The sequence below is a fragment of the Desmodus rotundus genome, chromosome 1, assembly GCF_022682495.2.
Source record: "Desmodus rotundus isolate HL8 chromosome 1, HLdesRot8A.1, whole genome shotgun sequence".
Taxonomy (NCBI): domain Eukaryota; kingdom Metazoa; phylum Chordata; class Mammalia; order Chiroptera; family Phyllostomidae; genus Desmodus; species Desmodus rotundus.
Genome location: NC_071387.1, coordinates 2,714,388 through 2,737,212, shown reverse-complemented (window position 1 = coordinate 2,737,212; position 22,825 = coordinate 2,714,388). Strand labels below are relative to the sequence as shown.

The 22,825-nt window shown below is 59.3% G+C and overlaps 2 protein-coding genes across 11 annotated transcripts; one reads left to right on the top strand and one right to left on the bottom strand.

The window, feature by feature from the left end:
* Window positions 1–432: 432 nt before the first annotated feature.
* Window positions 433–10,236, bottom strand: GBGT1 (globoside alpha-1,3-N-acetylgalactosaminyltransferase 1 (FORS blood group)). Of its 8 annotated transcripts, none has more exons than XM_024562230.3 (8): window positions 10,073–10,236; window positions 8,722–8,807; window positions 7,991–8,157; window positions 7,386–7,451; window positions 3,668–3,718; window positions 3,554–3,589; window positions 2,730–2,864; window positions 433–1,763 (listed from the first exon to the last, which is right to left on the bottom strand). In XM_024562230.3, the coding sequence occupies exons 3-8, from the start codon at window positions 8,059–8,061 to the stop codon at window positions 1,079–1,081; spliced, it is 1,044 nt and encodes a 347-aa protein (XP_024417998.2). In that variant the 5' UTR covers window positions 8,062–8,157; window positions 8,722–8,807; window positions 10,073–10,236; the 3' UTR covers window positions 433–1,078. The 8 variants fall into 8 exon arrangements, with proteins under 8 accessions (XP_024417998.2, XP_045052673.2, XP_024417997.2 ...); XM_045196738.3 differs by lacking the exon at window positions 10,073–10,236 and adding an exon at window positions 9,040–9,344; XM_024562229.4 differs by lacking the exon at window positions 10,073–10,236 and adding an exon at window positions 9,161–9,344.
* A 7,979-nt stretch (window positions 10,237–18,215) lies between these two features.
* LOC112306554 (odorant-binding protein 2b) lies at window positions 18,216–21,510 on the top strand. 3 transcript variants are annotated; one of them, XM_045196744.3, is made up of 7 exons: window positions 18,217–18,371; window positions 18,849–18,982; window positions 19,260–19,330; window positions 19,864–19,974; window positions 20,577–20,678; window positions 20,949–20,975; window positions 21,357–21,510. In XM_045196744.3, exons 1-6 carry the CDS (start codon window positions 18,282–18,284, stop codon window positions 20,972–20,974), a joined length of 534 nt encoding a protein of 177 aa, XP_045052679.2. In that variant the 5' UTR covers window positions 18,217–18,281; the 3' UTR covers window position 20,975; window positions 21,357–21,510. The 3 variants fall into 3 exon arrangements, with proteins under 3 accessions (XP_071076955.1, XP_045052679.2, XP_045052678.2); XM_045196743.2 differs by having other exon boundaries at window positions 21,352–21,510; XM_071220854.1 differs by lacking the exons at window positions 19,864–19,974; window positions 20,577–20,678; window positions 20,949–20,975; window positions 21,357–21,510 and adding an exon at window positions 19,447–19,640 and having other exon boundaries at window positions 18,216–18,371.
* The last annotated feature ends 1,315 nt before the right edge of the window (window positions 21,511–22,825 follow it).

Genomic DNA, 22,825 nt, shown 5'->3' with positions numbered 1-22,825 from the left:
GAGTGACCAGGTCCAGCTGGGAACTAGGGAGTCAGAATTACAGCTCTTTGCCAGCCCTGAGCCCTGCGCTTGACCGTCAAGAGTCCTATGCTGGGGCTCCCTGGCCAGAGAAGGCATCAGGAGGTGGTGGCCCTGCGTTAGCCTTTCAGGGAAGAAGAGCCCCCGCCTCACTCCCAGCCTGGCCTTGGGCCCAGCGTCTCTCAGACCCAGAACCTTCTCAGCCCTGGCTCATGCCCACGGGGACTAGGCCTGACCCTGGTCCCATCCCAGGACACAGCCCGTAGACATCAGTTGTAGCCCAGGTTTTCTGGAGAACTCCCCTCCCTCCCCATCCCCATGAGTGCATGCTTTCGACACCTAGGCTGCCTGCATCACCTGTGGCCAATGGCACAGACCCTCGGGGGTACAGGTGGAAATACCCTGGCTAGGGCCTAGCAGCTGCCACCTTTATTAAAGCTGCCCCAACCTTCTTACAAAGGACGTGGCGAGTGCCAGGGAGGGTGGTCACCATGGGTGCAGCTGCACTGGAAACCAGAGAGCCTAGACCCAGTCAGGTTCACGGGCTCCTGAGTGAGAATTGGCTCCAAGTGGCTGAAGGACATCACAGTACTGGGAGCCCTGCAACCAGAGGAGAGGGGCCCTGGACGCTCTTCACACAGGCCGTGACAAGTGCAACTCCAAGGGCAGTAGGCAGGAAAGGGGGCAGAAGTGGGAGTGCAGGCATGGCGGAGGGCAGGGTGCAGAACTTCCCTGAGGACACAAAGGCACCAGGACGTGAAGGCAAGTCTACTGGGCGCCTGGGGGCCCTGCTCTCTTTACCACTAGTATCTCCGCCCTGTCCCACCTCTCAGCCCACATTCGAGCTCTGCATTCTCTTCCTGTGGGAAGAGCCCTTCACAGTTTCCAGAGGCCCTCCCACATCCACTTCTGGTGGGATTCTCCTGAGAGGCGGGCAGGACACAGCAGGACTCAGCTAAGGCTTGAGAAGTGAGGCGCTCTGCTGGGGCCGCTGGGTGCCCATGAGGGGTGAGCTGGCTGCACGGCTTGGGATCCTGTACATGGCATCCCGGCTCTGCGGTCAGCTCCGCAGCCAGTGGAGGTCCTTGTCCAGAGTAGAAAAGCGGATCAGCTTCAGGCTGGGTGGCTGGGGCTTCCTGTGGTCCCAGAGGTACTCGGGGGACAGCACTTTGGAGGGCTTGTGTGAGATGAAGCGGCGGTTCAGGTGGCTCTCCTCCTGCCAGGCCGCCATGATGCCGTTGGCCTTGTCCGCCAAGATGGCCATGTGGCAGCCCCTAGTGAAATCATACACCCTGTCCACCCGCCCCCCAAAGACCCCCCCGCCGTAATAAAAGTCCCCCTCGCTGTCTGCCACAAAGGCGGTGGAGACATGCCTTCGCTCGTAGGGGAACTGCTGGCGGGGCACAGTGTAGTAGCCCGGGTGAATGGCAGCCACCAGGTCTCCCAAGGTCTCGGGGCCCCAATGGTTCCGGAAAACCATGTCCACATTGACGCAGAAGAGGTAGTCCACCTCCCGGTGCGCCCTCTGGGCGATGTGCTGGCTGATGGTCTCCATCCGGCGCACGGAGGCCTCCTCCTTTCGGGGGTGCTTCTGGATGGGGATGATGCTGAGGGTGCGGCCGGGGCCCAGCGGCACCTGCGGAATGGCCGCAGGGTCATCGGTGAAGATGTAGTAGCGCACTCGGTAGCCATGCATGAAGAACTGCTCAGCCGACTCCAGGAAGTGCCGGGCGAAGGGGGTGTACCTGGTGGTAAGAATCCATCATCCACGGTGGCCCCAGCAGGGTCCCCCGCCATGTGCCGGCACCACATGGGTCACGGGGCTGCCTGCAGTCGGCCGGGTTGGGTCTGCCCCGCAGCGCCCACTAGCAGGAGTCACGCAGGCCTGACCCTCGGGGTCCTCATCTGTCAAATGCCCACAATCACAGCACCTACCTCTCAAACGTCATAAGAACGAGTCTGAGTAGGGTGCCGCTTCTGATGCCCCCCAACTGACCTAACTCTGACTGAGCTAAGTGCCAGGTAGGGTCTAGGGGCAGAGACGCTGTGGCTCGGGGACAGAAAGGAACCAAGAAGCAGGTCAGTGGCTGCACCCAGGGAAAGTGAGAGGTGCTGGGGCCCAGGGCGGGTGGAAGCTGCATGGCCCTGACCTCCAGGCCACAGCTGATTGGACCAGGGATCACCTGGCCCCAGGTGGGCCATTCCTCATCTGGCCAGTGCTTTAGGCCTTAGGGTCCCATCATGGTCCCTCTGTCAAGAGTCTTGGAAAGGGACACAAAGGGAAGCTGCCAGGTGGTGGCTCCTATAGGAAAGGCCAGGTGGGGTCTGGGAGGAGAGGGGAAAAGGGGAGAAACCCAGAGAGCAGGCAGCACAGGCAGCATTAGGGGACCTGAGGGCGGGGCCAGCTCAGCTGGGGTCGCTGGACCCACTGGCAGCCTGGCCTGACCATGGACCCCATTTCTGTGAGGTGGTCTGAGGGCTGTCTGCTCCTCCATATCTGCCTGGACTGTTCAGGGGAGGAAGAGAAGGATGAGGGGACAAGAGGGTCTCCTGACAAAGGCTCCTGCTGTTCCCTCACCTAGGCTGCCCTCTCTGCATCCACCCCAGGCCCCCTTCCTCCAGGAAGCCCTCCTTCCCCACCCATGTCCAGGTCCTGCCTCTCCCTAGACCGTGAGCCCCATTGGGTACAAGAGGCCCAGCCCACCACTCACTTCCCCACAGCAAATGCCGTGAGCCCAATGGTCAGGTTCAGCGGCTGGTAGATGTTCTGCAGAAGCTCCAGGTTGAAGGTTCCCTCAGAGACGATGGGCGCCAGCCAGGGCGTGAGCGTCAGCAGGTCTGTGGGCCTGGCAGCAGGGGGCGCCCGGGGAGGGGGGACTGAGACCCTCCCTCGGCCACGCCTTGGGCTCACCCTAGCCCTGCCTCCCATGCTGTGTGACCCTGGGTGGCTTCGTCCCTGTCTCTGGGCCTCAGCATCCTCAGGGGGGAAGTGGGGATGGGAAGATGTACTTCCCAGGGTGGTCAGAGGGCCCAAGGTTAAGGCACGTCAGGCGTGGGGTTATCGATATTGCCATTAAAACGCCCTGGCCGGTGTGGCTCAGTCGGTTGGGCATCGTCCCGCAAACTGAACGGTCACGGGTTCGACCGCTGGTCGGGGCCCAGGCCTGGGCTGTGGGTTCGGTCCCAGGATGAGAGACAGCCAACCACTGTTTCTCTCTCGCACTGATGTCTCTCACTCTCCTTCCCCCCCCTCCCTTCCCCTCTCTTTAGAATCAATAAAAGAACAAAAATTTTAAATGCACTGTCATCAATGACAGATCGAGCACCTGCCATGTAGCGGGTGCACCGCTGTGCGGCTCCCAAACCCCGCCGCGCCTGGCCCACCAGCCTCCTGTGAGTGGGTGGCCTGGCCCCAGTCCACCCGAACACCAAGGACGCTGGGCACCTCTGCCACCCACCCCAACTCCTCCGTCAGAGCTCTGCGCCCCCACCTTCCACCCCAGGTCTCTCCACGCTGCCCCCATGCAGCACCTACCTCTGCTCCAGCAGCTTGGGCTGTGGGTACTGTGACCTGCAACGGAGAAGGGCTGGGGGTGAGGGAGGTGGTCTGCCCTCCGGGGCCACAGAGCGGGACCTGACATGGGCTTACCTGGCCACAGGCTGGAACGGCCTCTTGCCCCTGTACTGCAGCTTCATGTTGCTGGTGGGCAGAGGCGAGAAAGAGCCATTACTGCTGGCAGCTGGCAGAGTGAAGCTGAGGTTCACTCAGCACCCCCCGGGGCAGACAACCCTGGGCTCCATGCGGACTCCGTGAACCCTCTCCATTGCTCTGCCTGCTCTGCAGGGCCTGGGTCCCACCAAAGTGTCTGTCCAGGGCCACCGAGTGGCAGTGTGCTTGTCCCCAGAGCTGGTCCTCTGTCAGCTCTGGCAGGCTGTAGGAACCTAGCACTGGGAGGAAGGTTGGAGAAGCTGCGAAGAGCCGGCGAGCCCAGTCCCGCCAGCTCCCAGCCTGGGGGCCGTGGGAGAGTGGCCTGACCCGAGCCCGCAGGGATGGTCGGTGGTCCGACCCAGTTACACAAGCACCAACCCAGAAGCCACGGAGGCTCCTGCAGATGTGAGGAGCGCCTGCACCAGCTGGCTCTGGGTAGAGAGCACCCTGCATAAGGGCTGGGCCTGACGCCATCAGCTGAAAGGCCTTGAGAGCAGAGCCGAGGCCTCCCTGAAGAAGGAGTCCTGTTGGGGTCAGCTCCTGCCCAAGAGTTCCAGCCCGCTCGCCCTGACGGCCTGGCCACTCACGCAGTCAAGTAAGCCAACCTCTGTCCCTCCATCTAGGCACCACCCCCACCTCCCTCTGTCCCGCCCCCCATCCTGCTGGGGCGGTCCAGTTTGCACTGGGAACCTGACCAGTCTGCAACAAGGGTCCCCGTCCTCAGCCATGAATGGACCGCGGGATGTGGGTCAGGGGCTCTTGGTCCACACCCAGCAGCAGCCTGTGTGGTCAGCCTACACTCGAGTGTAGGCCACCCTGGGCGGCACGTAAGAAGGGGGTCCCCGAGGAAGAAGGTGGCAGGTTGCACAAAGTCCCTGGTTCTGCTACCATCTCCCCAGGGACTGGGCCAGACATCTGACTCCTTGGGGGGTTTAGTTCCATTACCCTTAAAAAAATGAGACAATAAACCCTTCCAAAAAGAGCCGCTCCCCAGGCAGTGGAGGTGAGGCCCAGAGAAGGGATAGGGCCGCCCCGGGCTCCCCAGGGGGCCAGCTCCGGGACAGGCCTGTGGTGAGGCCGAGCCCGTCCGAGGACACGGTGCCTGCCGTTCATTTGGGAATTCTCGATATGTCGCGTTTGACGACGCGCTTTAGCCTCCTTGTCTTCCTACCTATTTTAGGTGATGCTTTTTTGTGGGTGTGGTAAAAATATGTAACGAAGCACCACTGGAGTTCACAGGTTGTGCGCCCATCCCCCGTCCACCTCCAGAACTTTCCATCTTCCCCACGGAGATCCCGTCCCTGTCAAACACCCACTCTCTCCCCCTCCCCCAGCCCTGGGTAACTATTTCCCCCTCGGTCTCTAGGAATCTCCTGTAAGTGGAATCACACAGCATTTTCCCTCCTGTGATCAGTCTCTGCTCTGGAATCAACAGTTTAAGAAAGCCAGTGGGTCACATGGGCCCTCAGCCCAGCTTCACGCAAACCAACACACTCAGGTCCCCGCTCAGAAAGTGATGGGACTCTGCCATGCGGTCTGAAGGGAGGGCGCAGGCCCCAGCCAGCCCAGCACTCCCACACTTCCCTGGCAAAGGCCCTCCCTGCTCCCCAACAAGGCCAGCCTCAGAGCCAGACACAGCACACCAAAGCCAGAGAGAGGAACTTCACCTTTCATAACCCCTGAAGGTAAGACAGCTATAAGTCCTGAAGAAATCCAAAGGGAGAGGAAAAGGCGGGGCCATCGAAATCAAGCAAAACCTTCCCACTTCAATCTGTGAAAAATGAACTCGGCAGAACCCAAAGACAGACAAATTGCAAAGAGTAAAAAATGTGGCAAAAGTGCTTGGCCAAGGGCGATGGCACACAGCTCCCAACGGGTCAAAGGGAGATGCAGAGCAGGGCCTGGGAAGGTGAGGAGGCCCTGGGGGGACGGAGGCCTGGGGAGGAGTCAAAGAAATGAAACCTCAGCGAGTTTCCCACTGCTCCAATCAGCAGGTGGCTTGGCCCTAGTTTTTCCAGTTCCAGTTTGTTTTCTGGTTTCACACAGTACTTCCAGCAGGGGCCCGGGGGCAGTGTGTGTGGGGTGTGGGATGTCCTGGTCCTTTGGGAAAGCAACCTGACCAGCTGGTTCAAGAACCTGTCGTGCCCTGACAGGTAGGGCTCAGCTGGTGGGAGGGCTGTCCTGCAAACCAGAAGGTCACAGGCTCATTTCCGGTCAGGGGTCAGGGCATGTGCCTGCTGGGCTGTGGGTTCGGGGCCTGGTTGGGGTGCCTACGAGAGGTGACTGATTGGTATTTCTCTACAACACCAATGTTTCTCTTCCTCTCTCTGCCTCCCTTCCCCTCACTCTAAAATCAGCAAGCCTGTCTTCGGCTCAGGATTTAAAAAAAAAAAAAAAAGAACTTCTCTATGTCCTCCCACCCAGCAAGGGAACACAGCAAACGAAAGGACCTTTAAGATGGAGAAAGCTTTAGACCCAAAGCTGCTCACTTGGAACAAGCTAATTTGGAACACCGGGCAATTGGAAACCACCGAAATCCCTGAAGTTCTGTGGGAAAGGCAGGAAGGGATTCAAGAATTATGACCCAACTCCTGGGCAGAATAAAATGAGTGACTGAAGAGTGTGAACACAGGCCAAAAAACAAAGTCACTTCTGGAAAACACAATACAAAACACAGAAACATTAAGGTCACAACTATTTCTGCCCTGGCTGGTGTGGCTCAGGGGATTGACTGCCAGGCTGCAAAACAAAGGGTCGCCGGTTCGATTCCCAGTCAGGGCACATGCCTGGGTTGCGGGCTGGGTCCCCGGTTGGGGGCAGGCAGGAGGCAACCACACATTGATGTTTCTCTCCCTCCCTTCCCCCCTCTCTAAAAATAAATAAATAAAATCTCAAAAAAAGAGATCACAACCATTTCCCATAGCAAGAAGCCTTTCTGGCTTTAGGACCAGGTGAAGCAGAATTTGTTCGTTTAGAAAGTACAGCAACTGACAAGCTGACAACAAACTCTGGAACTGGAGCAAAATTCAGACCCATGGGACCCAAGAGGGTTTCTCTTTTCTCTTTTCTGCTCTCCAGCTTCCTAATTTGCTATGTTCTGTGTTTTTATAACAATAACCAGGCCTTGAGAGTTAGCAGCCTATGACCCAGCTTTGGACTTTCTTTTACCCACCATAAAACATAAGACGGGGGCCCGATGGCCCCTGAGACTGTCCCCACCCTTGGCTTCACTCTCATCTGTCAAAGTCAGATGCAAGACTTGGTCACAAGTCCATGTGCTCCTTGGATGCACATGGAGCACAGTGCTGAGCAAAATGGTCAAGTCCACATGCCACACGTCAGTGCCCCCCGCTTCCCGGGCTCCTCAGGCACCACTGCACTCTGTGACCCCAGCAGCCCGGAGGGACTCCACCATCCCACCTCACAGATGCAGCAGGTGAGCCCAGAGTGCGCGACAGGCTCAGGGTCCAACCGTGGAGGGGCGTTGGAAGGGCCCCCAAAGACTGAAGCAGGGCAGCCCCAAATTACCCAAACACCTGTCGCATTGATCATGAGCTTGGGACCCAGGAACCTGTAGACAGGCGACCTTAAAAACTCTCCAATCTCCCCCACTCCCTGCAGCCCACAGGGCCCCCAGTTCTCCCAGCCCCATACTTACAAGATGGCTGGGCAGGGGAGATAATAGGGGACATAGGAGAATGGCAGCCAGTTCTCGACATACACCCTGGGAAGGAGAAACACCTGCTGACCTGACTGCCCCAGAGGCTGAAACCTGGGGCAGTGGGGCACATCGGCAGGGGTCAAGGCCCACTGGCGCATCTGCAGTCCCCAGTCACCCCTGAGATCTGGCTGACCGTGGAGGACAAAGTCTCCTGGTCTTCCAGCATGTGGTCATTAGCCACCCGTGAAGTCACTCATTCCTGGGGCGGGAATGTTCTTCACTCCACGCCCGGAACACAAGAGGGGGTGGTGGTGTGCGGAGGGGCAGCCCAGGGGACTGCACAGAGGAACACACAGGGTGAACTTGGGAGCATAAACAGGAGTTCCTCAGCGAGGTGAGGAGGATGGTGGAGGCAGAGGGAAGAGCATGTGCAAAGGCCAAGAGGCCAGTGCTGGGCAAAATTCAGAAGCCTAGTTTGGTCGTACTGGGGCTGGCGTTTGGGTGGGGGGACAGGTGTGCCAGGAGAGGGGTCAGGTTTGGGGGTTGAGATGCCAAGAGAGAAGTTTCGGGTGGAGCTGGAGGGCTCCAGGGCGCATGCTCACCACAGAACGCAGAGGACTGTGCCCACCAGCAGGCAGAACCCCAGCCCCAGGGCCAGTGTGCGGCAGCGCATGGCTAGGTGAAGCTCCTGAGCCTGTGCACCTGCTGCGGGCGGGCCTGCCTTGGGGAATCAGCCTCCTCTCTGAGCCCGTGTCGGTGAGGGGTACACCTGCAGAGAAATGCCTCTTACCCAGGGGGCAGTGGCCCCATCCTTGTTGCCCTGCCCTCCCCTGGGCGGCCCCACTAGGGGAATGTGGACCCCCCAGGTCCCGCTCTTGCGGCTCGGGGGCCAGCTCTCCCAGTTCAGGGCTCAGCGGAAGCTTACAGCAGTGTCTGGGAAGAGGCACCCGGCCTCCAGCCTAGGCCCTCAGGTCTCCCTCCTAACTCTTCCCACAACGGCGAGCAGAGGACCCCGGTTCCGAGGAGCTGCACAGGGGCGGGGCGCTTGGGCGGGACTTGAGGAAGCGTTCCCAGGAGCAAACAGGAGGACAACCGGAACTCAAGCCTAGAGCTTGCACAGCCGGGACAGGGCCGCGACTCCCCAGGGAGGGGCGTGGCGGGGGGGCAGCAGTGCACTGAGGTGAGGCCTGGCTATTCCAGGGGACCTCGGAACGCGCTCCATCTCTCCGTAGCTCGGTAACGTAGGACAGGTCCCTTTCCCGCCTCCACCACAACTCCAGGGATCTCCCCGGATAAAGGGGCTGGGAAGGCGGGGAGAAAGGACAATACGCACCGCCCCTGAGGATGACGTGCAGGAAGGGCGGTACAGCGCTTGGCTTGGTCCGGGTCGCAGCGAGCACGGGACCGGCAGGGCTCCTCCTGAGGTCAGAGAAAGATGCCGGAGCTCGAGTTTCCGTGGCCTCTGGCTAGCCCGCCCCCTCTCCCGCCCTCCGCGGGCTCGGTTTCCCCACACTGGCCCGGACGCGCAGAAGTCTTCGACTTTGACTGCTTTAGGCCGTATCTCCCGAGGGGCCTAAGACACAGAGCCGGTCTGAACCCTGTGCGCCCCAGTTCCCGGTCTGCAGCGAGGAGCCCGGGGAGGGGGACGCACCTCGACTTCCGTCCCGCAGTACGGATTCAGGGCTCCCGACGCTCCTCCGCCGCCCCGGCGCGACGCGGGAACAGTGTGGGGCGGAGGGAGCGCAACAGTTCCTTGCAGGGTGCAGACTCACCCCCTGCGGCCAGACCCGCGTAGTACGGACGGAGGAACGCACCCCGACCCGATGATTAGCGACTGGGCTCGCCAGGGTCCCCGCCAGATCCCGTGGCGGCGCTGTGCCCAAAGAAAAGCGCGGATTGGGCCTGACCTAAGGCCGCCTCTGGGGCGAGGGGCCGGGTCCGGGTGGGTCTGCTTGTAGACAAGGTCGCCCCTCCCACGCACGCAGCCCCGCGCCCTGCCCACTGACCTAAGCTCCTCCCACTCGCCCCGCCCACCGACCGCAGACCCCGCCCCCGGTTCCCAGCGCGTGCGGGAGTCCCCAGGGCTCTGCCCCGCCACTAGCCATCTGTTCTGTGCTCTAGGACAAAGCAGGCCCAGCTCCGGAGGGAGGGGCACGGGCCTGGGGATTCGGGGCCAGGCCTGAGAAGTCAGAGAAACGATTTGGGGGGGGAAACTTGAATGTCTTTAGCAAACATTGAAGCAATCACAATTAGGGAAAACCAGCTGGTCGTCGCACTGACTCTCGGTTTAGGGTCGTTCTGCCTTTGCTCAGGACCTCCGAGCCTGGCGCCTGGCCTGGGGGACCAGGAGCCGCTCCTGGAATCTCCTGGTGCCCCTGTAGGTAAGGTTGGCCATACTTTCCTTCCAGGGTCTGCCTGTAGCCTTGACCCTTGCTCACACCCAAACGCCAGGAGCCTCAGGGGGACCCTCTCACAGCTTAGGTGTGGTGAGGGAGGGGACATGGAAGGTGCCCCAACGGTCAAAAAGATAGCAGTAAAGGGGGTGGGGAGAAACCAGATACAGAGAAACCACAGAAGACAAAACAACTGAGGTTCAAGGTCACAGTGATGTAGCTTGAAGCTGCAAACCCAGATCTGCCTGGCACCAGGGCACAGCCTCCAACGTCCCTCAAGGGGGTTATCACCTGGGTCCTTGGCGTTTCTCTGGAGGACCTCTGGGCCCCACACGGCAGGGCCCCTTTCCTCAGTGTCTGCAGGCACCCGGCGGAGGGCTAAGGAGCTGGCGAGTGCTGGCTGAAAGGTCACCTTCCATTTTTAGCCGCAAACAGTGGCTCCCTGGGCCCTGGTCTGGGACCAGCTGGTTTGTTTTTCTCGGTCTGTGTAAGTCTGTGGAGCTCCCTGGTGTGCCCTCTTGTGGACGAGAGAGACCTGGTTCTTCTTGCTGACGCGTGTAAGGAACTACAGATCAGCAGTCAGTGTATCAGTGGTCCGTTCCTGTGGAAGAGAACGGGCCTCGCTAGAGTGGGGAGTGGGGGCAAAGGTTCAGGGCAAAGCAGGGCGGCAAAAGGAAGGGCAGCTGAAGGCCAGGTGGCAAGAGAGCCAAGAGCCGAGAGACTGAGTCCTTTGTTCTGAGGACGTACACAGTTGGTGGGGTGGGAGTAAAAAAGTTACATATTGACTGATGGGTAAGGCAGTGCCAGCTCTCCCAGGGGGGTGTGGCCACCCAAACTTAGGTATGGGTGGGGGTCTGTTAGCCCAAATCCTTATCTAGCTCCAGACCCCATTTATTCATCTTGTAAAACATACGTGGCAGGGGGCAGTTAATTAAAGCTGGGGCAGTTACTCAGTGATCGATGGGCTCTTTCTGTAAGCATCAGGGACGCCCTCGGAAAGCAGGTGGTGACCACAGGTGGGCAGTTAACCAAAGATGTTCCATGAGCTGCTTCTTTGGGCACCGGGGACCCTCTCCTGCATTCCAAGCCCTGGGATGAAAGCACAGTTTCAAGGCTTTCTTTCCCAGAGAGTGGAAATGCTACATAGAATTTCAAGGACTTCCCCCCTCCTGTGTTAACATAGTGTTTCTTGTGATGTTGGGACACCTGGCAATATTATCGGATCTGGCGTAGGACTACTGAGTTAGCGGGTGAGACATGTCTCCCTCCTCCTCCCTGCCTTGGTTTACTATTCATTCTACCTAAGTGATAACAGGCGTTTCCTGGCAACCAGGGTGCTGGACACTGGCCAGTAACAGCAGCGCAGTCTCAGAGTTCTTCCTGTGCTGTCCCCTGCCTCACTTCAGACACTGGTGCCTCCCTGGCGATAAATGTGAGCAGGACAGGCAGGCCAAGCACTCTGCCGACTGGCCGCAGCCCTCTCCTGGCCCAACCAGTACACTTTGTCCTCCCGCTGCCCCCAGAAGATAAATTCAGCCCAAGGACAGCCTCGGGAGTGGCTCCGGAGGAGCTGGGTAAAAAGACTGATGTCACACAAAAGGGACCTCCACGCCATGCACACACACACGTTTTAAAAACCTTTTATTAAATATCTTAGGGTGGGGAGGGCCCTGGAGACGGCCCTCCCGCTTCCTGGCTGCGGGTGATACGCTGCCCTGCCTGCCCGTCAGGGTATGAGCTCTGAGGGCAGGGTCGGTGTCTGGGGGATGGGGGGCACAGCCTGAAGAGGCTTCCCAGCCGGCACTGAAGAAGGATCCAGAGCCATCTCTCCGTCCAGGCCCTGTGGGTCCAGTGCCAGCTCTTGGGCTCTGGCAGAGGCCTGTGCAGGTGCAGGTAGGTGATGGTTCTCCCCCAGGGCCGGTGGGCCTAGATGCCCCTGGCCCGTGGCAGAGCTGCCTGCAACCTCATGTCAGGTGTGGGACAGTGCGCAGCTCCTCTTCCTGGACCTCCGGATACTCCGGGACAAAGCTTGTGTTAGAGTCCCGGACGTTTGGAGTTTAGGAGTTGACCGAGTTCACACAGCAGGCAGCGACCTTCCTTCTGGGGAGGGAGGGGTCAAAATGGAGCAGGTCACAGGACCGGGAGAAGGAGCTGTCCCTGGTCCTGGCCTGTTGGCTGCAGTGGTCAGAGTGGCTGGGACAGTGGGTGCTCATGGGAGCCTGTGGTCACAGGTGATCTGTACCTGGGAAGGTGTGAGGGGAACGCAGAGAAGGCGCTGCCCCGCAGCCGGCAGGGCTCCCTGCCCACGGACAGTGCTCTTTGGCAAAAGTCCGCCAAGAATACAGAAAGCATTGAAGGTCAAGAGCGATCCGTGAGAGGTCAGATCAGCCTGTCTGCGGGCACAGTCACTGAGAGCAGAGGGACTTTCAGGGTGAAGAGTGGCCTGGGCTGGCAGGTGTGGTGGAAGGCGCCCAGGGGGCCTGGTCTGCTCCGGTCCGTGTTTGCCTTCCAACCTGACAGCCAAACCTCAGGCCGGAGGGCCCTGCGGACGCCCACTTCCACTGGTGCACTCTACCGCACACTTAAGGAAGAATCCACCAGCCCTCCCCGAACTCTTCCAAAAATATTAGAGTGAAAGAAACCCTCTCAAACTTGTTTTTGTGCGGCCAGCGTTATCCTGAAACTAAGTAAGATGATGCAAACAAGGACACGACAAGAAAACTGCAGGCCAATATCCCTGAGGACTATCGAGGCAAAAACTCCCAACAAAACACTAGCCAACCGAGTTCGACAGCTTTTTAACAGGGTCATCCACCACGACCAAGTGAGATTATCCGTGGGAGGCAAGGGTGGGTCGGCATGCAAATCAACCGGTGTGATGCATTCCATCAACAGGATGAGAGGGAAACCATACGATCCTCTCGAGTAGAAAGAGCATTTCACAGAAGTTGGTATTCGTGCATCATAACAAACTCAACAAATTGGATACAGAAGGAACCAACCTCACCATAAAAAGGCCGTAGATGACCAACCCACAGCTAACATCATTCTCAGTGACGGAAAGTGGAAAGCTTTTCCTAGCAGATTTTCCTGGCAAGTCACATTCCTGGGCGGCTGTCGTGTCAGCAAGTTCGGGGGTGTTGGGAGCCAGCATCCCACCCAGGCCCTGGCTGTCCTGGAAAAGCCTCCCTGGCAGGGGAGAGCCCAGCCCTGTCTGCGTGACACTGGCAGCCATTGGAAGGAGGGGATGACGCTGACGTGCCAAGCTTTTACGGGGCTCCCAGGGGAGGATGTTGATTTTTTATTTTATCTATTTTATTCCTTTTTTATTGTATTATTTTCATTACCATTTGTTCCCCCTCTACTCTCTTCCACCTCCACCCACCCCGAGGCCCTCCAGGGAAGTATGTTTAAATGCCAGGTGGTAACCCTTTAGTTCCTCTATCCTGGGGACACGCAACCATGTGGGGCCAGCCTACGGGGGCCTGCAGCAGATGGTGTGGGCTCCCAAGCACTAAAGCTTTAACATGAAGCAGAAACTCTGGACCTTTCCCTGGCTGGACTGAGCCCCGGCCTGCAAACTGAAAGTTTGCTGGTTCGATTCCCATTCAGGGCACACGCCTGGGTTGTGGGCTGGGTCCCCAGTTGGGGGTTCGAGAGGCAACCGATTGATGCATCTCTCACACGTTGATGTTTCTCTCCCTACCTTCCCCTTTCTCTCAATAAATAAATAAATAAATAAAATCTTAAAAAAAACCCCTCTGGACCATGGCTTTTGTTTTTGGCCTTGCTGAGGATGCAGTTGGACTTTTTCCATGGCGGAGCGGACAGAGATGGGACATTGGCCACCCCGGGGGCAGCTTCTATCTCCACCCAAATGAACCTTGCCACACCATGGACTCCGTGCACGGGCCCTGGAATGCCCTCCTCGTGATCCCACAGAAGACAACCACGCCAGCCATCGGTGGACAGGTCTTCCCTCCCTGTGTGTCAAACTCTCCCAGGACGTCTTGGACACAGAGGATGGGGCCAGGGCGTGTCCTGCGCAGGGGGGTTTCTGTTTCCACACCCCCTTCCCCTGCAGGGACTGCCACAGCTTCTCACCTCCCTCCTCTGCACGTTCATCATATTCCCCTGCAAGGCGGACAGCCAAAGCCTATCAGAAAGAGCCCCAGTCCCTTCAGCCGGCAGCCCTTCCCCCCTGCACTACCGCCATAGCCCACCAGGGGGCAGGGCAGGACTTGGACCTAAGCCAGGCTCTGGGCTGCAGGGGAGCTGGGCTTGAGAAAGAGGCCAGGGACCTCTGAGCCCCGCCCTCTCTTCCCACGGACAGACTGAGGCCCCTTGCCACACTCAAGTGTGCCTGTTGTCTCTGCTCAGGGCTGGCTCTCCTGGCATTCTGGCCGTAGCAGATGCCACCCAGTGAGGACTTTCGGGCCTCCAGCCCAGTGAGACAGGCCTCCCTGCAGCTCCGTCTGGCTCTGGCAGAGCTCTTTTTTTTCACTGGTCTCTGAGTCTGTGCTTTTGTTCCCCTCGCTGCAGACTGAGCCCCGGGTGGACAGGGGCCCCTGGGTGGTTCTCAGCATTGCTCTTGGACGCATCGGGGCTTTTGTCCAGCGGGAGCACTTGGTGTTTGGAGCCCGCCCTCCCGCTTTTGACCAGTTCAGACTGTGAAGACCAGTGCTAGTAATAGGAGGTGCCAGTTGCTAGGGGACAGCCAGCATGACCTCCGACTGCTCCCTGCTCACAGATAAGAGTAGTTACTCGCTCCAAAGCTGCACGGGCCCCACCGACCTGGGAGACTGCCCCTGGTGGCCAGAATTGGAACTGCAGCCCCAGACGAGGACACCACAAAGCAAGACAGGACCTCAAGGTAGTGGGTGGTTCTCCAAAGAAGATGGCAAATAAAAACACGAAAGATGCTCCCCATTTCTCGTTGGGGAGACTCAGATTAAAGCAACCAGGAGGCAGCACACACCTAGTAGAATGGACAAACCAGGAGCACGGACGACGCCAGTGCTGGCCGGAGGTGGACTGATAGGCACTCTCAGCCATGCTGGGGGGAAGGCCAAATGGCAGAGCCGCTTTAGAAGACAGTTTGGTGGTTTCTTACAAACTGAGCAAACTCGTACAATATGAGCAAGCAATTGTGCCCCTTGGTATTTTTCTAAAGGAGCTGAAAACATTTGTCCACACCGAAACCTGCCCGTGGGTATTTACAGACATTTTATTCATAATTGCCAAACACGTGGAAGCAACCAAGATATCTTCAGTGGGCGAGCAGGTGAATGAACTGTGGTCCCTCCCGACAGTGGGGTGTTACTCAGCTCTAAAAAGGAAGGAGCGACCATGGAAGCCATGAAAAGGCATGGAGAAATCTTAAATGCGAATGACAAAGTAGAAGAAGTTTGTGTGAAAAGGCTCCAGGCTGTGTGATTCCGAAGCTACAACATTCTGGAAAAGGCAAAACTGTGGGGACAGGTACAAGAGCAGTGATTGGCTAAGACTGGGGGGCGGGGGGAGGGGGGCGGGATGAACAATACGCAGAGCGCGGAGGAATCTGAATCCCTTGAAAACGTTCTGTATGATACTGTTTCTTTTTCTGGCCGAATCATACTCCGCTGCAGGAGGGAGCGCGCCTGGCTTATGCACGCGTCAGCTGGGGGGCAGTGAGGGTTCGTTGGCTCTGCCTGGCCGTCAAGCACAATGCTGCTAGGAACGTTCGCGGACAAGTTTTCGTGCGAAAGGACGTCTTCCTTTCTCGTGGGTAGACACCTGAGGATGTAAACCACCGTTTTCTGTGCAGCTGCCCCTTTACCTCCCCAGCAGGGGATGGGCGAGGGTTTCCCTTTCTCCACGTGCTCGCCCACGCGTGGAGCCATCTGGCTTTTTCATTGCCGCCGTCCTCACGGGGGTGAAGTGGTGGCTCCCCGCAGTTTGGACTTGCATGTCCCTGGCGACTGATGACGTGGCCGTTCGTATGTCTTCTCTAGGGCGGTGTCCACCGAAAATGCATGGCCCACTTTGATTGGGCTACTTACATTCTGTTGTCCAGGTGTAAGAGCTCATTACACATTCCCAATTACAGACCCTCATCGGTTAGATAAAGAATTGCAGGTGTGTTCTCCCCTTCCGCGGGTTGCCTTTTCACTTTCCTGATAATGTCCTTGGATGCTCAAAAGTTTTAATTCTGATGACGTTCAGTGGCTCGATCTCCCCTGTGGACGCTTACACTTGGGCGTCACATGTAAGGAACTGTGGCTTAACCTGAGGCCGTGGGGAGTTAGTCCTATGTTTTCTTCTAAGAGATTTGGAGTTTCACCCTCTGCATATGTTGCCTGGTTGTTGGCAAAACAATTATTTCACATGCTTGACAAGTTTTCTCTTTGCTTGTGGTGGGTGCTCCCTGGTGGCTGGGTAGACCTCCCTGCACCACCGCCATCTGGCTGGACTGTTACGGTGTCTTTCCAACTGGGTCCTCTGCCTCTATATTTGCCCCCAAATCCATCCTCAATGCAGCAACTGGAGTGACCCTTTAAGACCCCAAGTCACACCCCCACTTTGTAAAATCTCTCCAAGGGCTCTCCAGCCCACTGAAAAGTTCACGTCCTTACGAAGGCCTGCAAGCCCGACACGTGGGTCCCAGCCTCCCTCTGACCTCATCTCGGGCCAGTCTGCCCCTGCGCCGGCCGCACCGGGCACGGTCCCCCCTGCAGACTCCTGCTCCATGTTCCCTCCACCTGGAACCCTCTTCTGTCGGGTGATTTTGCGCCTCGCTTCCTTCACTGTTGTTAATTCTGGGTTCAAATGTCGCCCTGGTGAGGCTGTGTCAGACCACGCCATTTAAAACACGAACCACGCCCCTGTCCCAGCACTCCTGGTTCAGCGTGTCCCACTTCGACTTTTCCCCTTGGCACTGATCGCCTTTAAACATATAATTACATGAATGAGCGTTCCGCCAGCACACAGGAGCCTGCAGCAGGCTGAGCGGAACCGTTTGCACAGTGAACAAAGGGAGCGGCAGTGTCTAGGCCAGGATTATAGGGGGGTGGCTAAGAAACAAATCTGGGAGGGACCATGGCTACCTGCCCCCGACCCCACAATGGCTGTGTTCACAACTTGCTGGAGCAGGTGTGGCTGCCAGGGACCCCAGGGCGGGGACAGGACTCCCCTTCTGCCCCACTACCTCCCAGTGGCGTCCAACATGGGTCGAATGTACCCAGCATCCAAAAAGAACACAGTTGGAGAACTCGGTAGAATTCAGTCCACGGGGCACAGGGCAAGATGGGGGGTGACGGAGGCCCCTGGAGCCCCGGCGTAGGTTCGTGGGGGCAGCCTGTTGTCCCAATGGTCCCTGCGTGTTGTCCCCCGTCATTTTCAGGGACTGAATCACGTCTGTCAGTGTCCCGAAGAGGCTTAGCTCAGCAACTCCCACGTAATGAGTGAAATACCTGGTCTCTGCAGAACAGGGCCCAGGAAGAGCCCTGGAGACCCCAGGAGAGCTGCCCGTCTCTGGTCCCAGAGTGCACGGGCCCCGCCCCTTCCTGCAGCAGGGTGGCCTTTCTGCGGAGCAGCACCTTCCAAGCTGGGAGTTAATTACCGGGCCATGGGTACTGCCCAGGGCCAATTGGAGAGTGCTTATTATCACTATTTAGTGAGTACTTGGGGGTGTGCAATCTACAGCAGTGTCCAATCTTGGGCCAGAGAGGCACAAAGCTGCCCTTGTGTGGCCCCAGCAGCTGCCTACAGGTCCCGGGTCTGCTGTGGGTCTCAGGGAAGAAGATTCAGGCCCAAGAACTACAGGGTCAGGGATGGAGAAGGCCAAGTTCTTGGTGGGGAAGCAGCCAGGGCTGAGGTTGGCAGCGTCATGAACTCTGAGCCCAGGCCCACACGTGGCCTCTCAGCCCTTTACTGGAAGGGAATGAGAGTCGAGGCCTGTGTTGGGGGCACATGAGGGGTCGACGCTGACAAGGAGGTGGGGAAGCACTTGGGGGGGGGGTTCTAGAGGAATGAAAGGGAAGGGAGTTGCATGTGGGTTGGGACAGGCTCTGATGGTCCCCGGGGACCAGTCCATGCAGAAACCAGGGAGGCACCCCCCTCCCCCTAATCTCTGATGTTCTAAAGCTCAGCCCCTTTCTCCTCTGCAGCCCTGGCTCCAGGAGGGGCAGGGCAGGGGAGTGAAGCCACGCCCCTCCCTCTGTGGTGCCAAGAGCACCCACAGCTGTGGTATCGGCCTGACACGGCCCTCCCCCCGATGGCTCACCTGGCAGCGGGCACCTGTGGGAGGTGCAGACATGGGTGGCACCTAATCACCACCTGTCACTTCCAAACAACGATGACGTCCACCCACCGCCCAGGGTGGACTTGGCCAGGACACCGGGTGGGAGGGCTATGCCCTGGTCCAGGCGCTGAGAGTATGAAAAGGCTGCCCTGTGGGGAGCCTCACAGCCCCATCCAGAGCCCCCAGGTGACCTGCCGGTGACTGCACAGAGCCCTGGAGATGAAGGTCCTGGCCCTGACTATCGTGTTTGGCCTGATCACTGCACTGCAGGCCCTGGACCCTCTGTCCTTGGCTTTGGAGGGACAGAATGTGAGCCTGGGCTAGGCAGAGAGGGCAGGTGTAGGGGGAGGCCAGGGGTGCTGGAGGCGGTGGTGGCCGGGATGCTGTCTGTCATAGGAGATGTCACTTAGGGGCAGAGCAGAGGGCTCTGTCCTGCTGATGCGGGCAGGGTCGCCCCTCAGCTCAGGTGCTGGAGTGGGAAGCAGGCTCAGCCTGGGCTATTGAACTGACACCCTGGGAACCCAAAGGCATGGCAGGGCCTCCTGAGCAGGCCTCATCGGGTACCCAGGGACAGCCCCTGCCTAGGTCAGATTCACTGGGTCGCAGACAGCCCTGTGGCTGGAGCTGGGAGCTCTGAGTGTGGGGCTGGTGTTAGTGGAGCTGGGGGCACAGATGTGCGAGACCCCGGCCTTCCTTTGGGGGCTGCAGCCAGCGTACCAGGAAAGGCGGGTGGGCAAGTGGGGAGGGGTGCTGCGCTGTGGGGGCCTCATGGCCCACCCTGCTCAGATCACAGGGACGTGGTACGTGAAGGCCGTGGTGGCCGACAAGGGCCTGTTTAAGGAGAAGAGGCCCAAGGCGGTGTCCCCCGTGATGCTGGACGTCCTGGACGGTGGCTACCTGGAGGCCTCATTCACCTTCCTGTGAGTGCCGCCTGGTGCCTGTCCAGCTGCCCCTCCGTCCCCCTCCCCAGGCTGCGGAGTGGCCCAGGAGTTGCCTGCCCTGAGGCCTCTTCCCATCCCAGCTTGGGGTGTCGGTAAAGGGCACGTGCTCCCGACCTTGGGGGGAAAGAGTCCTGGGCAGTGAGGAGTGGGGGGTGGCTGACAGTGGAATTCGCAGGGACCCTGGGTCAGAGGCCAGTGTGTGTGGGGGAGCTCAGGTGTATTTCCTGAGCACGGCCCCGGCTCCCCCTTTCCCCAGGAAGAAGGGCCAGTGCCATGAGGTGAAGGTTGTGATGCACAGCACGGAGGAGCCTGGCAAATTCAGCCTCTGTGAGTCCCTGAGGCCTGAGCCCCTGCCAGAGCCCGGCATCCCCACCCCCAGCCGCCCTGCTGCCTGGGGTCCCCACCCTGACCCCCTCCCGGGATGCTTACCTCTCCCTTCCCAGGGGTCTCCTTGTCCCGACATCAGGCTCCAGATGGAACAGGTTTGCCCTCAGCAGGGGTGAGGGGCCCGTGTCCCCCTGGGGGGCCCTGGCTGGTCACCCTGCAGGGAAATGGAGGGTTGGGGCAGGGGCAGCAGGGTGGTGGGGCAGCTGCTGGGCAGGGGTCCTCTGGCCCCAGGTGATTCTAGAGCTTGGTTTGGGAACTTCCCCAGGAGAGGTGCCGTCCGCAGTGCCAGTGCCCAAGGTTTCGGGGGGAGCCTGTCCTGGGTACAGGCCTGGCAGGGTCGCCAGGGTGATGGGGCCTCAGTGCAGCTGAGGGTGGCCAAGAAGCCGAAGCAGTGCAGAGGGCTCTTTAACGGGGTCTGGAGCTCGCTCCCGAGGCACGAGGACCCTGAGGCCCGTCTCTCTCTGCGCCCGCAGCGCGGGGCAAGCAGTACACGTACATCAAGCCACTGCCCGTGAAGGACCACTTCATTTTTTACTGCGAGGGCCAGAACCACGGGAGAAGGTTCCGCATGGGAAAACTCGTGGGTAGGGGCTGCCCTCCCTGGTCCCCGCCCCGCAATCTCTGCTTCCAGAAGCCTGTGGAGCCAGCCATGGCCATGCCCTGGTTCCAGCATATGACCCCTTGTGGTGGTCCTTGTGTGCCCCTCACAGTTGGTTGCCTGGGGCGACCAGTCCCTGCCCCTTTGGTGACCTGACCGCTCACCACGGGGACTCTGGCCACCACAGCTGCAAAAGTGCCCTTTCCTGAGGTCTCTGGCTGTGGGGGTGGGGCAGTCAGCATGGGGGAGGGGGTGTTGCTGATAGAGGATCTTACCTCTCTGGCAAGGACCCTCCGGGCTGGGGGTGAAGTCCAAGAGCTCTCTGGCCAGGGAGAGCTCTCTGACCTCAGGGTCACGTCCAGGTTAGGGACATGACCCTGAGGTCAGCTTTGGGGTTGGGTCTAGGTCCAGTTCCTGAGGGACCCTCAGTGGCTCGGGGCATCCCCACACCTGTCTCCGCTGTCCCTGCTCTGCACCCACTTTTGGGCTGAGCCCTCCTCTCTCAGCCTCTCCAGGGCAGAGCCCCGGGGATGGAGGGGTCTGTCTGCTCCCCAAGGCCTCAGACTCACCTGGCCACCTGTCCTGCAGGTAGAAGTCCCGATATGAACCCAGAAGCTCTGGAAGCATTTAAGAAATTCACTCAGCGCAAGGGGTTGCCGCTGGAGGACATCTTCCTGCCCACCCAGACGGGTGAGAGGGCCACTCTGCCCACCTTCCTGAGTCCCCCCTTCAGCTCCCCCTCCTACTGTGTGCCTTGTGTCCTTCTGTGTCCCTATGACCTCCTGTCCCCTCCCACTATCCCCTCTGAGGGGGGGCACGCCAGCACTGTGACGCGTCCCAGGGACCCCAGGAGGCTCCGCTCTGGCTCTTGGTTTTTGGAGTCCGAGCTGCGGCTGGGATGGGGTCGGGGCACTTGTCCAGGGGGTCACCTCACACCTGGGTTTTTCTTGGTTTCCACAGAAAGCTGCGTCCCTGAGAGTGATTAGGGTAAGCAACCCCTGCAGCCAACACGACTCCTGAGCTCAACGGCATGTCAGGGGCCACGCTCAAGGGAAGGCAGGAGGGACCCCCTGTGGGCCAGGCGGAGCCTTCTTTGCTCTGAGACCCACACTGGCACCTGGTCATCGCCTCGGATGTCTGTCCCGTCCATCATATCTGGGACCACTAGGGGGTCCTTCCTTTGCTCTGTCTGCTGGGTTTGCTTTCTGTGCAAGTCAGGCACACGGGTCCAGCTCTGTCCCCACCACAGGCACCCGCCTGGTAGAAGCTGGAACCTGCTCCCCACCCTGCAGCCCCCAGAGCCCGTGTCGGCCCCTCCAGCTTTCTCTCACCCTGGCCTCGCTGACCCTCCCCTCCTTTCCAGGGCAGGGGCCTCCATACTCCCCAGGGCCGCACCGCCAGGACCCACGCTCCAGAAGGACAAAGAGCACTCCCAGCCCACTCTGAACTCCCCCAAAACTGTGCACCCCTTCCGCAGCCGGGGGGCCCCTCTCCCGGTGCCACATAAAGAGCTTCAGAAGTTTCTGGTGACTCTGCCTGTCTGTGGGGCCCCTCGGGTGGCAGGGGTGGGGAAGCCAGGGCGGGAAGGACGAGACCGGGCGTCCTGGTTCTCGGGGGGGCGCTGCAGTCTGACCTGCGACCTGCACGAGGGTCAGGGCAGAGGGCGGGGCTGCGGCTCTGCCCGAGGTCGGGGTGTCTGTGGGCTCTGGGTGGTGGTGTGGCTGGGGAGAGGGGATGTGAGAGGACAGGGTCGGCTCCAGTCGCTGGGTAGGGACACCTGTTGCAGGTGGGTCACCTGGCTGTCTCATTCCCCACTGGCTGGAGGCTGCGGCAGGAGTGGGGGCGGGGAGGCCACAGTCGAGGGTGCAGGCAGGAGGCCAGGCTGCCCAGGACCCCAGACTGGGGACAGCAGGACACTGGGACCCCTGGGTTCGGCTCTGCTCCTGAGTGTGCCACCACTCTGGTGAGGTGACTGCAGTCTCCCCCAGGTGACCCTAGGACCCAGCGCTGAGGTGCCTGACAGCTGTGCACTGGGGCCCGTCTCCTTGCTCATGGTGGCAGGGGTGGTGTCCCCAGCCAAGCTGCCCGGGGACATGGGATGTGGGGGTTTCCTCCATGTAGGGTCCGTGCAACCTCCCAAGTCCCAGGCCCCTGGTCCCCAGTGGAGAGCGACCGCCATTCTGCCTGGGGGTGTGGCCTCCTCAAAGCTCGGGGGTCTCTCCCGGAGGGACTCCCTGCCTGGATGCCACAGACCCCTGTCATGCCGAGTGCACAGGTACAGGCCACAGCCCCCGACCTGCTGTGGCTGGTTCTGGGGCCAGACTGACCCCCACGGCCTTCCAACACTGTCCCTTCTCGATGCTCCTCACCCTGAGACCCCCCACCTGGAGATGTTTCTCTCTCTCCCTGTCTCTAAAATAAAATTAAATTAAAATTATTTTATTTTATTTTATTAAAACATCTTTTCTCTCTCTTTTTAGATTTTATTTATTTACTTTTAGAGAGGGGAAAGGAGGGAGAAAGAGAGGGAGAGAAACATCAATGTGTAGCTGCCTCCCACATGCCCCCCACCTGGGACATGGCCTGCAACCCAGGCATGTACCCTGAGTGGGAATCGAACCGGCTACCCTTTGGTTCACAGGCTGGTGCTCAATCCACTGAGCCACACCAGCCAGGGCATAAATTTAAAAAATATATATTTTTAAATCATGGATCTAAGTTCCTGCTTACAAGCCTTTTGGGTCAGATAAGTTTTGCAGGTTCTGAACACACCTCCCACAGATTCTCCGTCCCTCGAACAAGCTCTGCATCTGTGTGTCCTGAGGACCCTGGGAAAC

Coding starts and splice junctions, on each gene's coding strand:
- GBGT1 (XM_024562230.3), bottom strand. CDS start 8,061: ATGCGCTGCCGCACACTGGCCCTGGGGCTGGGGTTCTGCCTGCTGGTG. Junction 3,719..7,385: donor CTCCCCTGCCCAGCCATCTT/GTAAGTATGGGG, acceptor TCTGCCCACCAG/CAACATGAAGCTGCAGTACA. Junction 1,764..2,729: donor ACGGCATTTGCTGTGGGGAA/GTGAGTGGTGGG, acceptor TCTTACCACCAG/GTACACCCCCTTCGCCCGGC.
- LOC112306554 (XM_045196744.3), top strand. CDS start 18,282: ATGAAGGTCCTGGCCCTGACTATCGTGTTTGGCCTGATCACTGCACTG. Junction 18,983..19,259: donor GAGGCCTCATTCACCTTCCT/GTGAGTGCCGCC, acceptor CCCTTTCCCCAG/GAAGAAGGGCCAGTGCCATG. Junction 20,679..20,948: donor CTTCCTGCCCACCCAGACGG/GTGAGAGGGCCA, acceptor TGGTTTCCACAG/AAAGCTGCGTCCCTGAGAGT.